At 36.6% G+C, this 16,537-nt stretch overlaps 1 protein-coding gene across 2 annotated transcripts in view; it reads right to left on the minus strand.

Moving 5' to 3' along the window:
• The window catches only part of LOC122807281 (uncharacterized protein ZSWIM9-like), a 465,391-nt gene that overhangs the window by 172,795 nt on the left and 276,059 nt on the right, over positions 1–16,537 (minus strand). For both annotated transcript variants that reach the window (XM_044078413.1, XM_044078404.1), the window contains 2 exons: positions 13,602–13,685; positions 5,236–5,319 (listed from right to left, as the gene is read on the minus strand). In XM_044078413.1, the coding sequence (XP_043934348.1) occupies positions 5,236–5,319; positions 13,602–13,685 (168 nt within the window). The remainder of the gene's footprint in view (positions 1–5,235; positions 5,320–13,601; positions 13,686–16,537) is intronic.

Raw genomic sequence — 16,537 nt, forward strand, 5'->3', positions numbered from 1 at the left:
CTTGTGGTCGGATCTGACCAATGAGGAATTGACCTCTGGTGTGGAACACCAGTCACCCATGTTGGTAATAACCAGGTCTAGGATACTGCTGCCCCTTGTGGGGGTGTGGATAAGTTGATCCAAGGCATTGGAATTTATGAATTCCAGAAAACGTTGAGCAAAAGAGCTGGTATATGAATAGTTTTCCCAGTTAATGGTGGGGAAGTTGAAATCGCCCATTATTAGGGTGTTGGGTTGTACCCTAATATTTTTCAGTGTATCAAGAAATGAGGAGTGAGGATCCTGGGGCATGGTGGGGGATCTGTAGCAAGTTACAATTTGGACTGCGGTCTTGCCCAGAGTTAGTTGCACTTGGATAATCTCGGATGCATTATGCTGAACAACTACCCTGGAGATGTGGATCTCCTTAATGAATATGGACACGCCTCCACCTTCAGTGTTTAGGTCCAGGTTAGGTGGCCGAAAGGTGTGGTATGAATTATAGCCTGGTAATGCAGGGGTGCTCTCTGGAGCCTTGAACCAGGTCTCTGTCACTGCATAAATGTCAATGTTCTCCATTTTAAGGAATGCTTCGTGTGAATGCATTTTGAGGTCTAGACTTCTAGCATTGAGTAGCATTACCCTCAGATTAGCATAAGACTCCGGGACAAAGCTAAATATAATAGGGGAGGGGGAACAGAGGACCACAATCAGAGACATGTAATAAATATTGTTCTTATATATTTTGTACTTAAATGTTGCTAGAGTAACAGGGCTTGCCTTAGCTGTGTTTTCTGAAGGATACAAAATATGAAACACAAATGCCTGTCATTATGTAGAGACTGCAATACTCAACCATTTACCAAAAAACAACACATTTTATGAGAAAGACACCAAACATAAGAGGCAAAATCAAAAGCATTCCTAACAGTTGAGAAGTTTCTATCTCTCTCTATCCCTCAACCCCTCTCTCTCTCAACTGACAGACACTATACGGCCAGAAAATGGTCCTAATAAGAACCTAAAGTAAAACTTCAAAAAACAATAAAAACATCAATAAAAGGAGGCAAAATACCAAATAACATTTAATTGATAATAAGCATTTTCATCTTCACAATTTATCAGACTTCTTCAGAATATGAATACATATAGCTTTAGCTGCAGTATTATCTTCCAATGAATGTTTCTTTCATCAAAGTGTGAAACACTGAGTATTTTGGTCACTTCATCTTCCACTGAATGTGCAAGGCTGGACTTGGAGCAAGACTGTCAGGCAGCAGGATTTGAGGAATTTTCACTTTTATGCACTGTTATGCAATTTTAGAGTTGGTATTTATATAAAAATGTATATATATATATATATATATATATATATATATATATATATGGGTCTAGGACATTTCACTGAATGCACATTTCACTGAAAGTCAAATTAGTGTGCACTTCTCACTGAAAGCTCAATTCACTGAAAACTCAATTCACTAAAACACATTCCATTCAAAGTTATATATGGCCTTTTCTCCACTGTAGTGCGACCCTGGAGTTAGTATAGTAAGGGGGTGTGTGGGGTGTGAGGGGCATAGCACCCCACATATTTTAAATATTTTGAGCTATATACATGGATACTTGCAACTCCAATATATTACTCTTTTCCGAACATAATATATACTGAAAATATGTGGGGGGGCTAAGCCCCACATACCCCCCAATGTGAGGGGTGGTGCCCCCCACACCCCCCTTACTATATATACTAACTCCAGGGTCGCACTACAGTAGGGATAAGGCCATATATAACTTTCAGTGAAATGTGTTTCAGTGAATTGAGTTTTCAGTGAATTGTGCTTTCAGTGATTTGTGTTCAGTCATTTGAGTTTCAGTGAAATGTCCAGACCCATATATATATATATATATATATATATATATATATATATATATATATATATATATATATATATATATATATATATATTATTTATTTATTTTTTGGCTCCTTAACCTAATAGCGAGGGGTGCTATGATCAGAAGTGGCACCAAGCACCAAATGAGCCCACTACAACTCTGTATGACTCTGTATATAGGGTGCTTTAGTTTACTCACTGATTTCAAAGACATGCAGTGGGTGGTTTGAGCACTCCTAATTTTCTGTAGGTGTTAGTGCGCATACATATGTGTGGTACAGAAGAATAACCAAAGCAGGGCTTACCACCCAGTGCTGTGAGTATTGGCTCTAGATGGTGGTCACTACTGATGTGATTCCTCGATGCCATGTTTTTTATATGTATATATATATATATATATATATATATATATATATATAGAAAACAGGGTGGAAAAAGGAAAACTCTCCAGATCCCAATGTCCAATGATCTTGCACAACCCTGCATGTTTACTATCCTCACTGCAGAAACACTGTTTTTGTGATTTTGGCTATTTTTGATTGTTTGTGCAGTCAAGTAAACAGTTTGATGACAGATTAATAACAATACGTTTATCCCTCCTTCCATCTCTAACCTGGCAAAAGTGTCAATACAAGATATAATTCAGCATTTCTGGAAGATTTTGCAAAGTACAGCAAGTTTATCAGACTTCATTAATACCAATATACCAGAGCAAATTGTAAAACTGCCCATTTAGAGGCTCTAATATTTTTGACCTTGCCCTTACTAACCTAGCCCCCACCTGCACCCCACCTCACATCTCCTCATCTCTGGTTAAATTTGACCAAAATCAGTTATCTTCTCTGTCAAACCTAGTGGTATCACCCCTTCAACAACTTCTCCAAGACAAATATATGTCAGTTTGTAGAAGACCTCTGAAAACATAACAACAATCCCTTGCAAATGGACCCAACTGAGAGGGTTGCCACATTCACCTGACTTCTACCAGCAGCTGAACAGTTGCATAGAAAAGTCAGTACTCGTACACCCTAAATATAACGGTAAAGTCATGAATAAGCCTCTTTGGTGGAACCGCTGTGTTAATAAAATGTACAAACAAGGAAGGAAAAGAATGAAAAGTTGCAAGAAATCCTCATCTACCTACCTCAAGACTCCAAAGAAACATGCCAGTAAGGAACTTAAAAACACTCTTGGAAAAACGTAACGCAAAGTATGAAGTTAAGGTTGCTACAGATTCCAAAGGAAACTACAAAAATGTCTTCAGTTATGTCAGAAAATTAAGGCATAATGCTTACCAATGTACTGAGCCCATCCATGATATCATCGTCCATACTGACCCCAAGGATATAGCTAATATATTAGCAGACAACATTAGTACCAGGATTACTCCTCCTACCTACGCTGTTGCCCCCACTGTCTTTGCGAATTTAGCTTCCCCTGATATCACTTTGGAACAAGTCTTAGAATCCTTGTCAAAGGCTAAAAATAATACTTCCATGGAATCGGACAACATACCAGCTTGCAGTCTCATCAGCGCCATCCATGTATGCACTGTCTGATATGCTACTTAAACTGTTCAACCTCAGCATATCTACAGGGATTGTTCCTTACGCCTGAAGAACAGCCACTGTGACTTCCTACACAAGGGTGGTCCTTCTACAGACCTGGGTAATTACAGACCCTTCAACCTGACCAGCCTATATGCAAAGCCATGGAATACATCATAGCAGAAGTCATTTTTGCAAATGTACCCAACCTAACTGCTCTAGATCCTAATCAGTTTGGTTTTCTGAAGGTCTGATCCTGTCTCCTGAACCTAGTAGGCTTCTATGAAAGAGATACAGGCATTGTGGACAATGGTCATTCTGTGCACACCGCTTACCTTGACCTGGCCAAGGCTTTTGGCACTAACCCCCATGCTGGTATTAATGAAAAAACAGACATGCAAAATGTAAATCCCTACACTGTCTACAGGATTGAAAATGTGCTATGCAATAGATCCCATTTTGTTAAAATTGCTGGTTCCCTTTCTGAATGTTCATAGGTTCATAGATTAGTACTAGGCTAACTGCCCTTGCAAGCCATTTTAAGCCTAGCCAATTATCCTTTGTGAGACTCAAACCCTGTACCTTGTGTTTGTAAGACAAACACCTTAACCATTAGGCCACCCTCCCCAACCTTGTAACTACTACGGTGCTATAAGGATTAGTTCTAGCTCCTTTACTGATTGGCATTTAGTTTGCAGACAATTTTGCCAATATTCCAAAGAGTGGGTGAACAAGTTTGCTGATAACTGCAAATTGGACACTGTTATCTGCTCATCCACTGACATAAAACAGCTCCATCAATGGCTTCAATATGCATATACATGATGTATCAAAAATGGTCTCAAACTAAATGAAGAAAGTGAAGCATAGACGCATTTGACAGAAAAGTTGCTCCTATCTCATATGTACAGATGGTACTTCTCTTCAGACAGATATGGTCATAAGAGACCTAGGTACGTAAGTGGATAACTCTCTCTCATTTGATCATCATACTTACGCTGTAGTCAGGAAATCCTTCTGTCTTACTCAGCTGATTTCAAATAGAATATCTTCAAGATTCAGAGAAGTTATCCTACCACTGTACTCTTCCATTTTTAGACCCATCAACGAGTACAATTCTCCCTTTGATATTTACAAATCCAAGCATACTACTCAACTGGAAAGGCCCCAAAGATTTCTAATCAAGAAAGTTAAAGGTCTTAAATCGTGCAACTAGCCCTATAGATTAGTATGTCTCTCCTTACACTCAGCTTACAACTTGCTGCAAAGTAGCCTGTGTCTTGCTTTTTTTGAGCCACGAAAGACCGAGTCCTATTTGACTTCCTATTTCTTTGCAAAACCACTGGTTATACAAACACCAGCACTAGGGTTGTAAATCTACACCAACAAATAAACAAGATTCACTGGAGAGATGGGTTCCTCTCTCAATGTATTCTCAACCTATGGAATAAGTTACCACTACAGGTCAAACAAAGCACTCCTTTGGCTACCTTTAAGGTTAGTCTTGATGCCTGAATGGGTAGACACAAATTTGTAGCAGGATTATTATGTACAGCCCTGCTAGATTTGGGAGGTGAGCACTAGTAAGTACTTGAAAGGGTCTGCTTAAAGGTGCTTATAGCTAGGCTTCTAATGGTCCCTATGATCATTTACCTAATATATTCCTAGGTTCCTATGAAACTACACATTACAGAGAGAGAGAGAGAGAGTGATTTTTGGCAAATAATATTCATTGCTACAAATAACAACAAGCAGAAACAGTAACACAGCTACATAAAGATATAAAACATAAAGCATGAAAAGCTGCCTACCTGTGAAGGTTCACTCTGAAGGCTTCCAGATTCAGTCAGAGAGAAGGAACTGTTCAATATTGACATCCTCTTGATCAAATTAATCTGTTTAGAAAGTATAAAAACACAATGAAAAAAATATTCTGCATTACCATAGTGTGCTACACTTATTTTGTAAAATTCAAAAGGTACAAATGACAAATTGTACTGAGATGATTAATTTAAAGATACATCTGTACAACCACTTGCAATCCACATGTAAGATGTGGTTAATCCATGACTCTAGGATAATTAGTTAAAGTGTTTAGTTAAAAAGCCCATAAAAGATAGTCATAATTATAACTGCCTTCCCTTGCCAAAATACATATTAGGCATAAATGAGTAAATATGTTTATTTTATTTACATTTGTTTACTTTGGGGAAGTCTCTTTTCAGTGGAGGCCCAGGGAGAAAAATTCTAGTATTACATTAAGTTACAGGCTTGCAGATGTACACAAGATAAAAAGAATTAAAGAATTTAACAAGTATTTACAAATAATAAGCTCTACGATATACGTTTACACAATAAATGAAAATGATTACAAAGTTTAACACATTTTACAACTGATAGCAAAATGGGCAAGACTCATATATCCAGGAATAAGCAGAGGGCACATGCAGGTAAATAACTAAGAGCTCAGTAGAGGTCAGTGGAGGGGATTAATATATGCATAGGAAACACAGTTTCTGATAGAGATGCTGGGAGGTAAAAGTATTGAAAACTACTATCATTTAGAGTAAGAAATAGTATGATAAGAACTAAGAGAACTCACTTTGGGCAGGGCAATGCTTTTCTTTATTAATTCATTTCATTAAACTTGAAGTAATTAAGACCACATCCTACCTCCGTTAACAGGGTGATTGGCTGTCTTCTCAAATTACTGCACAAATTGCCTTCAGTCCCGATACTATTCCATAGTCTGTAAAGCCTCAGATCACTTACAAACGGTTTTGTTATAAACTGTTCCTGTCATCTCTGACTGAAGAAAAAAGGAAAATCCTTGCCTCCAGCATGTAATAGCACCTTTACTACTGAACAGCTGATGCTGGTTGTGAATGCAAATGCACACTTCAAACATGTTTACTAACTTGATCTGGACAATACAGTACTTCCATAATGGCCAGTACTGGAATCAGTCACAGAAGTCTGCACATCCTGGATGGAAAGACCAGCCCAATAACAATAGCAAATGCATAGATGTAGAATACAGCATCGGAGCTTATGTGCTACAGTTACCAACTTTATTGTGTGAACATATTCTTTTACACTGCACAAAACAGTAAAGCATACTGAGAGCTATCAGAATTCAGTGTCTTACCATTATAGTCAGAATATACATAGTTTTCTGCAATATCAATGGAAGAATCATTTGTCCAGTTACTAATAAGGCATCTAATAAGTGGGATAGATACAATTCATCATGGCTAAAATGAAAAAATCTTGAATGCTGTTCTGAAGTAGGCTGCATTGAGATAAGCAGCATCCTTTATAACCTAAATCAGGCAGAAAAACAGATATCACCAACTGTAGAGGCAGCTGGCTCAAAGACAGGACCCTAGAAGTTAGAACAGGGGAATCTACCTTGCGCCACTCCTGCTTGGCATCTACTTCTCAGAAGTTAAGGCTAATGTCAAAGACCACTGGATGACCAAGTTCATAAATGATTACATACTAGGAGCAGTCAATGAATCTCCCCAAGACACAAATACCCTCCATGAATACCTAACACAGACTAATAATTGATGGCAGAACCACAGTCTAAAACTCAGTTGCCAACAATTGCATAACAGTAGCTTTCGTTAAGACAGCCACCCTTGAAAATTTCTACACTTATAATACACCACCTACCAGTAAACCCAGTAGTAAGGGATTGGGGAACACATGTAGACAGTGACTTGGCCTCTGACCCTCATGTCTCTACTTTAGTGAGGAAATCTTGTGTTGCTACTCAACTTATAAGCAAAGGTAAGGCATCTAAGTCCAATGTTCCACTGTATTTTGCTCCCATAAGACCAGTCGTTGAGTACAATGCCTCCTTCCGTGTGTACCTAACCAGGCATATGCCATGACCGCATCCACAGAGGTTACTCACAAAAAGAATACATGGTGTAGAAAACAAGGTCTATGTGGACCACCTCAAAGCTTTGTCTTTATACTCAGTTTCCTAAAGGCTGCTGACAGGCAACCTATGCCTGGCCTACAAAACATCCCCTATCCAGCAGTAATGGACTTGTTGCACATCCACAAAAAAAAAAAAAAAAAAACAGCAACAGAAGCACCTGATACAGGGACCTAAACTTTGTCTGCAACATAAATAAGATATGATGAAGGAACAGATATATGTTTCAGAAACTGCCTCTTCTCTGGAACAGGCTTCCTATCCATGTGAAACAAGAGTCCTTCCCTGAAGTTATTCAATAAAAACTTGGATCAATGGATGGTTAGAGAGAGGAATCATGTAAATGCTCAACCACTTATGTCCAAGTCATATAGAACCCCAGTAAAACTTATAGGAACAATAGCCATCTGATATTACTGGGTAGCATAGCTAAGCTTAAAAAGGCTCTTTAAAGTTGTTAGCCTAGTATTCTACTATGATATTATGATGGTTTGCATTCCCAACTTTGAAGTATTCATCCTCAGATCATGAAAATCCTTAATGCACTATCATTCTTGAGTCAGGATAGTCACAGTCATCCAGTAACTAGGGTCAAATGACCAAGAGTACTCCAATGGCTATATTAATCATAAGGAATTCATTAAGATTGTCTACCCTCCACTTTAATAGGAACTGGCCTAATAAATATATCATGTCACAATATGGTCTTTTTCACAAAACTCTTAGATAGGTTCAGTTCAATATCAGATGAGCTACTTGGAGTTGAAGCCCTAGGCTGAAATGGATTACACTGCAGTCAAATCAGCATAATGATTTAACCACCAGAACAGGAATGACCATGCCCAAATGAGAAACAGTGATTAATGAATACCCTTTAACAGAGTGGTAAACTGGGACTTCATGAGTACAGCTAAAATTGTCCATAGCTACACAGAAGTCTGTGGCAAGTTTAGCAGACCCCTCATCAATCCAGACTTTACAGTCAATCAAGACCAACCATCTTGAGTAAGATGACAAACAATAAAAGAAAAAATCCATGAACTCTTGCAGAAATATCCCCTCATAGCCGCCTTAAATGAGCATAAGGATATACTGATAATTAAGTACAGCCCTCAATCATATACTCAAAAAAGACAGTGTATTCACTATCAATTTGCAACACCTCAAGTCTAGATCTAAAACAGATGGCTATTCCATTTCTGCTTCTGTCCCACTGTGGGCAACGCATTAGATGGGCATCTGTGGCCCAGAAGCTGCCAAAGGGAGTCCAAAGGTCTTATTTAACCAGGTCCCGATAATAAAAACAGGGTCTTATCACCCTAAAGAAAGTCAAAGTTATGCTGTGTTTATTGCAGTTCAGCAAGACATTAAAAAACAGTACTCAGTGAGGTGCCAGTGAGAACTGGTCCTATCAGTTTGCTGCTTCTGCTGAGGATTACGATGAATTGGCTCCCAAGGTAGTCTTGTGCAGCACCAGGTCATGTTGTTTGAGATAATACCACTAAATCCTGACCATGCAAAAGAGAGGCACCTACTGCCATTGATGTCTAGCAATTTCCAAACTTATACATGAGAGAAATACAGAAGAGGGCATACAAGGAAGGTCTAATGGAGAGAAGGCAATAAAAAAGTCCCCTTTATATCTACAATCTCTCCTTATTAGACAATGAAAAAAGGATTGGATATTTAATTAAGTAGAAGAGAGAACATTAAGTGAAAAGCCTGCTAGTAGCAAAGTGCACAAGATGCCTGTAAAATAGCAGTAAAGAGCAAAGGAGGTTCAACATTAAAATACCGCCTGTCAGAAGTAAGAAACAACATCCTGAAGAATTACTTTGCAAGAAAAATTAATGCCTTTGACAACCTGAAAGTGACAGTTTTCCCATAAATATGCAACTCTTCTAGGTAAATCTGAATTTTCAGAATTAAAAAAAATGGTAAACATGTGCTAGTATACGAGACAAAGTTAGATGTCTGAAACTGGAAGCAAAATAATGAAATGAATATATCGGGAATAAGCAGAACTATCACAATACAGTAACTGAATAGAAAGAAATCACACAGGAATATTAGGTAGACTTTATACACACTAGCAGAACAAATGGTAAGAAGAATATGTTTATCACATCGAAGCCAAAATATGAGGGAGAGAAGTAAAGAATTCTGTAGATTCTGTACAGTCTTCCAGATTAAAAAACACAGTACATCCACCTGAAATTTAGAACAGCAGGTGCCAAACAAAGAAAATGTTTAAACTTGCCTAACTAAATACATCAGAAGAAAACCACTAGTGGTAAAAAAAACCCAGGTGAGCAGGCAAGGATTGTTCCGACAACTCTCGAGTATGTAACAAGTTGGTAAAGAGTGAAAACTCAGTCATACTTCTCTATATCTTTCCATGTCCTTACATATTCTGCAATAATCATCACTGTAACACTGCACCCTTCACCTACTTGGAATAATAGTTTCACTGTTCAGTTTCATTGCATGTTTGATAAAAGGCACTTTTGTTTGTCCATTTATTCTAGACTATACAAGGAATAATTCCTGTCATATTAGGTTCTCATCTTCTCCTTTTTCAGTTCCTTGCACATGTCATGCAAAGTGACTTCTTTGGTGGGGAAATTTACTTTTCCATTTCAATACTGCTTTGAGATGGGCACCTTTTTTAACCTTCTGCTTCTTGAAAACTGTAATTTTTAAAAAATTTTATGCAAACTTTTCACCGTGACAAATAATCTAGAATTTGCATTCATGCAATTGAAGATTTCCCTGCATAACAGTTAAGGTGTTTCCTTACAGACACAAGGTACATAGTTGATTCTCACCTTTGGGAAGAATGGCTAAGCTTAAAAAGATGCCCTGGGGTCCTTAGCCTAGTTATCACCTATGAACCATATAATGTGCATTGAAAATAACTTGCTTCTCCTAGCTCATTTTTGTGTAAGTTATGCACTGCAGCATCAAATTTCTTTAGAAACCTGCTTTACATGCTTGCAGAAATCTAATACAGCTTAAGAGCCAGTTCCCATGCCCGAGTCATTACAAATGCATTTCTGAATGCTAAGCTTTTTTCAGTTTGCAATGTTCTCTAAGTACTCTCCTTATTTATGCCACTGACAAGTCTGTGTCACACTTTCTACAATGTTTCTCCTAATTTTAGTTTTAAGTTAAATTCCTCATCTCAGTAGCATAACCAATAACAAACTGACTAGCTTTGCAACTGAAGAATTAAACTTGGAATTGCTGCATTAATCTGACTGGTTTTGCTTTTTTGCAAGCTAACTAGCTCTTTAAATGCTTTATTGCTTTTTCTGGGAATGAAATGGACTTCCCATTAAAACGTGTTTATGCACCAGCAGTGCTTAATATAATTGGCTTATTTCCTCTTTTTCTGCTATTTGCAATACATAAATAAATAAGGCAGCAAATTATTCTTCTCAGCTTTGAATTTGACTTTGAAATAATACAAATCATACTACATTTCTTACCATATTTGTCTTTTTCAGACTTCCAATTCCTTCAGGATTCTTTCTTGAGCATTATATTACTTTAATATATCTTTTAAAAAAATTATTTTATATTTTATATATTTATATCTATATTCTTATATGTTCTTCATCTGTAAATATGTTGTAAGTAATTGCTATGTAAATTGTTAATCGCTATGTAATCCAACGTAACTACTGTCTGTTTATTTTAACTGTGGAGCTTTTCTCCCCGGGCCTCCGCTGAAAATGGACCTACGTCCAGTCGGACACTCCCAGTCAACAAATATAAATAAATAAATAAAATAAAATAAATAAATTCTTACTTTGTGCTTATATATTTTCAGGGTTATGCAAGACCAGATTAAATGCTTGTTTCAGAACAATTTATATTTACATTTATATGTATGGATTTTTTTTATAGAGTGTAACATATACATTTAATTATTCATAAGCAGATGTTTTTACAACTTTTATTGTTCATGTTCTATTGGTTGGTACTAATTGGTACTAATTGATTCTAGGTGGGGTGCGACATATATAAAAATGGTTGTATTTGTGTATTAGTTTGTCTGAAGAAGTTTGGTGACGTTCACCAGACAAAAGTGCTTACTTGTATTACTTGCAATAAAACCTTGGATTGTATTCATGGATTCCACCCTGTGTGACTTCAGTTTTTTGGTTCTGCTGTTTTTTTTATTCTTTCTTGAGCAAGTTCAATCCCCACTGCCAATAAGTGATATTTCTAGTTTATACTGATCCCAAGTAGCAGAGATACCACAAAAATGAACATAACTGCAGATTAGGGTATAATAAGACGGAGAGGGTGTACTAACAGCACACAATGAAATACTTACACCACATGTGCTACAAGTACCGTGTGTTGTGTTAGCTGTACTATATGCACACAGCCTTTAAGGAAGTCTGATTCATACTTCATGGATACAGGTTTACTTAAGTTGCCTACACTTTGTGTGCCATGTGTTAAGCTCATCAGACAGGCTGGAGTTAAAGAAACATGCTTTTTTTGCTAGTTTCCTCTAAGTTCTGCGTGACAATAATGTAAGTGGTGCACATTTAGCATGCCACCTAATAGCACTGTGCTGTCTCTTCCAGAAGACTTTCTCATTGCCTCCCACGGAGAAATCAATAAAAGGTTTCTTCCCATTTAGGTGCACTGGGGCTTGTTTAATCAAACATGCTGCCAGAAGGAGGCAATGTCTAAAGACTAAACATGATCTGCTAAATTCAGCCCAGATATTCATGTAACTAGGAGACAAAAAAAGTACTCTCCTCATTGGGATGACTGGTTCTTACCTGAAGAACTGAAATAACGGTTCATGGTATGACAACCTGTACTGTTTCTTTGTGACCTACAGAAAATTTTATGCCATTTTTTAGCAATGGCAAATTACTTTCTGTGAGAATTTCCACCATTAACCTCTAGGCAGTGGTCTGATTTAATCCATACATCTTTAGTTGGGAGCCACTCAGCAGTATGATTGTAGTTTCTGTGTGAGCAATTATTGCAAAGTAAATTTGCTGAAAGCCACTTCCAGCATTAAAGGTGGTCGCAATTTTTCACAGTGTTATGGGTCCATGGAGTTGGTATATATAATTTGGGTGGTGTGGGTGGGAGCTCCATGTAAAAAACTTACTTTGAGTTGACTGATTTAGTTTTGTGGTAATTTTTTTGAAAACCCCTTTAAGTGAATATCATCATGAATCCCTTTAGTTAAGGTACATACTTCTCTACTATGTATATATGTGTGTTTGTATATATATATATATATATATATATATATATATATATATATATATATATATATATATATAGATATAAAAGACCATGCTGTAGGTGGACTGGACACTCTAAATTGGCCCTAGGCATGAGTGTGTGCATGCGTGTGTGTGTCTTCTGTGGAAGGTTGGGCATCCGGTTGCCAACTCGACACTGCAAAACTCCGCTGACAATCATGAGCAGACAGGTGATTCACTGTGGCAACCTCTAACCGGGAAAAGCCGAAAGAATATTATATATACACATATATATATATATATATATATATATATATATATATATTTGTGTGTGTGTGTGTGTGTATATATATATATATATATATATATATATATATATATATATATATATATAAACACACATATTCTGTGTATGAGCTTATATCAAAGTGCTTTATGAATTCACTTTCAGAATTCGAAATCAGTATTATTACGGATATAATTTGCTCCTAAAGCACTGTGTTGCATGAGATACAATTTGCTGCTTTATTAATGTCAGACTATAAATTTTGTTCTTGTCTTGCTCTGCTAATATATGGAGTGCTAATGTCAAATAGATGGTAGCCTGAGAGATGCGCATGGAAAAAATGTCAAATGGATACTAGCCTGATAGATGCACATGGTAAAATATATCTTAAATAAGTCTACACTCTCAGCTTCTTTATGTAAAAGATTTTCAGCATTTGGGAGAAATTGATTCCATCTAGACTCCTCAAACTCACATTTCTTGAGCTCTAACCATGGTATTCAAATTCCACAAAGTTTTCAACACAAAACATAATTCAGCACTGCTGGCAGGTTTTAAAAATCACTAGGAAATGAACTATACACAGTGGAGACACTTCTGAGCTGGAGATTTCTACCATAATAATTTTCATAATTGCAAACAAAACATAAACAGTGTACAGCTATACAAAAGCATAAAACTTTAAAAGTTGCATACCTGAGAAGGCTCATTCTGAAGGCTTTCAGGTTCAGCCAGAGGGAAGGAATTGTTCAGTACTGACATTTTCTTGATCAAGTTAATCTGTTTGGGATTATAAAAACATAATGAATAAAAAAAATTATTTGCATTACACTGAGTGCCGATTCTTCCTTTTTACACAATCTAAATGGCACAACTAGCCGACTATATTAAGATGCTTAATATAAATATTTATTTATTTATACATTTATTTACTTACTTATTTATTTTACATTTGTTTACCAAGAAAGTCCGACCAGACAGGACCTATTTTCAGCGGGTCTATATTAGAACACCGAACATTCAAAATTTTGAGTGTTCTAATATCGACCCATTTTCAGCGAATGCTGAAAATATCGAAGAAACAGAAAACCAAATTTTTTCCAAAGGAAAGAATTCGATTGTCTGTTTCTGTTGCTTTGGTATTTTCAGCGCTGTGGTGGAAAGTTATGGGTCGGGTTCAGGTAAGTGTGCGATTGTGTGGACGTGAGGGTTAGAGCAGGTTAGGTGAGTTAGGCTTAGGGCGCAGGTCAGGTAAGTGTCTGATTGTGTGGACGTGAGGGTTAGGGCGGGGTTGGTGAGTTAGGGTTAGGGCACGGGTGAGGTGACTGTGCGATAGTGACAGACCTTAGGGTAAGGGTTTGGGGTAAGTGTATAGTTAGTGGTGTATGTATAGTTTAGTGTAGTGTTAGGTGTAAGAGTTTAGGTGTATGTGTGTGGATTGCTGTTTGTTTGGTGTGCTTGTGTTGTGTGTATGCGTTTTGGAACAGCAAATTTTTCCCTAGGAAAAAATTTGCTGTTCTGAATGTTCGATGTTTTAAATTTTCGATTTATAGGGTTCAATATTAGAACACTCGAAATTTTGAATGTGCGGTGTTCTAATATAGACCCTTTTCAGCGAAGGCCCTGGGAGCATAGTAACAATACATAAAACACAGACATAGTGAAAATTTTTATACAATGGTAAAAGACATGACAGGAATGTCAAAAGTTCCAGATACCTCTGAACACCCACCTGCACTCTGTAAATATGCAGAGGTTCAATTACAAACTAATATAAGTTAAGGAATTTATATAGGACTACAAAGAGACCACGAAGCATAGCAAATAATTAAGGTAGTTTTCCCTTGTCAAAGCATGCAGTTAAATTGATTCACATTGCTTATTACAACTAGGCCAAGGTTTTTGATACCATCCTACATTCAGGCATTACTGACAAGCTAATCAAACTAAATGTAAACTCTACATTATCCACTGGTTAGCCAACTGGCTTACTGACAAAACCCAATCTATTAGTGTGGGGGGATGCTGTCATTGAAAATTCTCATTGCTAAAGATGTCCCATAAGTATCGGTACTTTGGCCACTTCTCATAGGTACTTACTTCTCTGATGTCAAGGCTAATGTCAAAGGCCTGTGGCTAACCAAGTTTGTGGATGCCTGCAATAATCTCTCCAGTTGACTTTCAGATTCTGCAGGAGGGAATTAACATATACAAAGGAGTAGACAAACTAGTTAAAAACAAAAAAGAGGCATGGATCTTCTCCAAAACATGTTTATATTACAATAAAGTTAAAAACATATACAAGTAAGTGCTTTCGTACACAAACAATGTGTGAACTTCATCAGACAATTCTCAAATCACTTTACTCTTTTTTATAACACCAAACCCATGACATCATCACCTTATTAACTATTAAAGTGTCTACATCAAACACACAATAAATGATACATCAAATATATATATATATATATATTTATATATATATATATATATATATATATATATATATATATATATATATATATATATATATATATATATATATATATATATATATATATATATATATATAAAATAATAATAATTTTAACAAATATATATTCTTCTTACACCATGTTTTCATATATAATATACATTCTAAAATTGACTTCCCTAAAGATTTTAATTTCAGAAAACATTTAATGGAGCATTGGTCATTTAATCCTGGGAACACAAAGGCATTCAATCTGAGCTGCCAAATAAGCTCCCTTTGTTCCAACAGGAGCTGCCAAGGCCCACCCCTAAACCCTTTCATTATGTGGTCAATGGCATAATATAGAAAATGATGACCAATGTTTTCTAGAATGTGTTTAGCCAAAGCATTAAAACCATTCCCTTTGTTGATATGATATTGGTGTTCATAGATACTCTGTCTCAAATGCCTCTCAGTTTTTCCAATATAAAAACAAGAACAGAATTGGCAAATGGCAACGTAGATTACCCCCACACTATCACAATTATATTTATTCATGATTTTAAAACTATTATTAATAAGTACATTATTGCTCACCCCCATAAATTTACAAAAACTACATCCACCACATTTCCACATCCCAGCATTAACCAGACTGTGGTGGGTTTGTTTTTCCAAAATGGACTTCAAATTCCTACCCCATTTAAAAATAAACCCTGGTTTATCCACTGACTTCTGTCTGGTAAAAGGATCCTCAATCAAAATACCCCAGTTTTTTCAACGATGTTTCTAAAGTGTTTTGCATCAACGGAAAAAGATATAATAAATTTCAAAGAAAAGTTATTTCTTTCAGATAAATTCTGGGATCTGCCTGCCTCAGGGTTTAAATTCTCAGGGCTTAAATTATCATCAGAACCTACAACAATATTAACTAATGAATCCCTTGTATCACTCTGACTGTTTAAAATAGGTTTAAACCACCCTGAAACTCTTCAGCACTAACTCATTAATCACTTCATCTATAAGGAATCCTGGTTATGCTCTTTTAATAAACCTTTCCTTCAAATTCTGCCAAAAAGTCAATGTCTAAACTAATCATCCTAGAAGCCCTTACCACTTGGCCCTTCATTACAGCCTTTTTCCTGGTGGTAAGGGTGCAAACTGCTAAAATGCAAGAAGG

This window comes from Protopterus annectens, chromosome 1.part1 (genome assembly GCF_019279795.1).
Source record: "Protopterus annectens isolate FY-2018-M chromosome 1.part1, PAN1.0, whole genome shotgun sequence".
Lineage (NCBI taxonomy): Eukaryota > Metazoa > Chordata > Ceratodontiformes > Protopteridae > Protopterus > Protopterus annectens.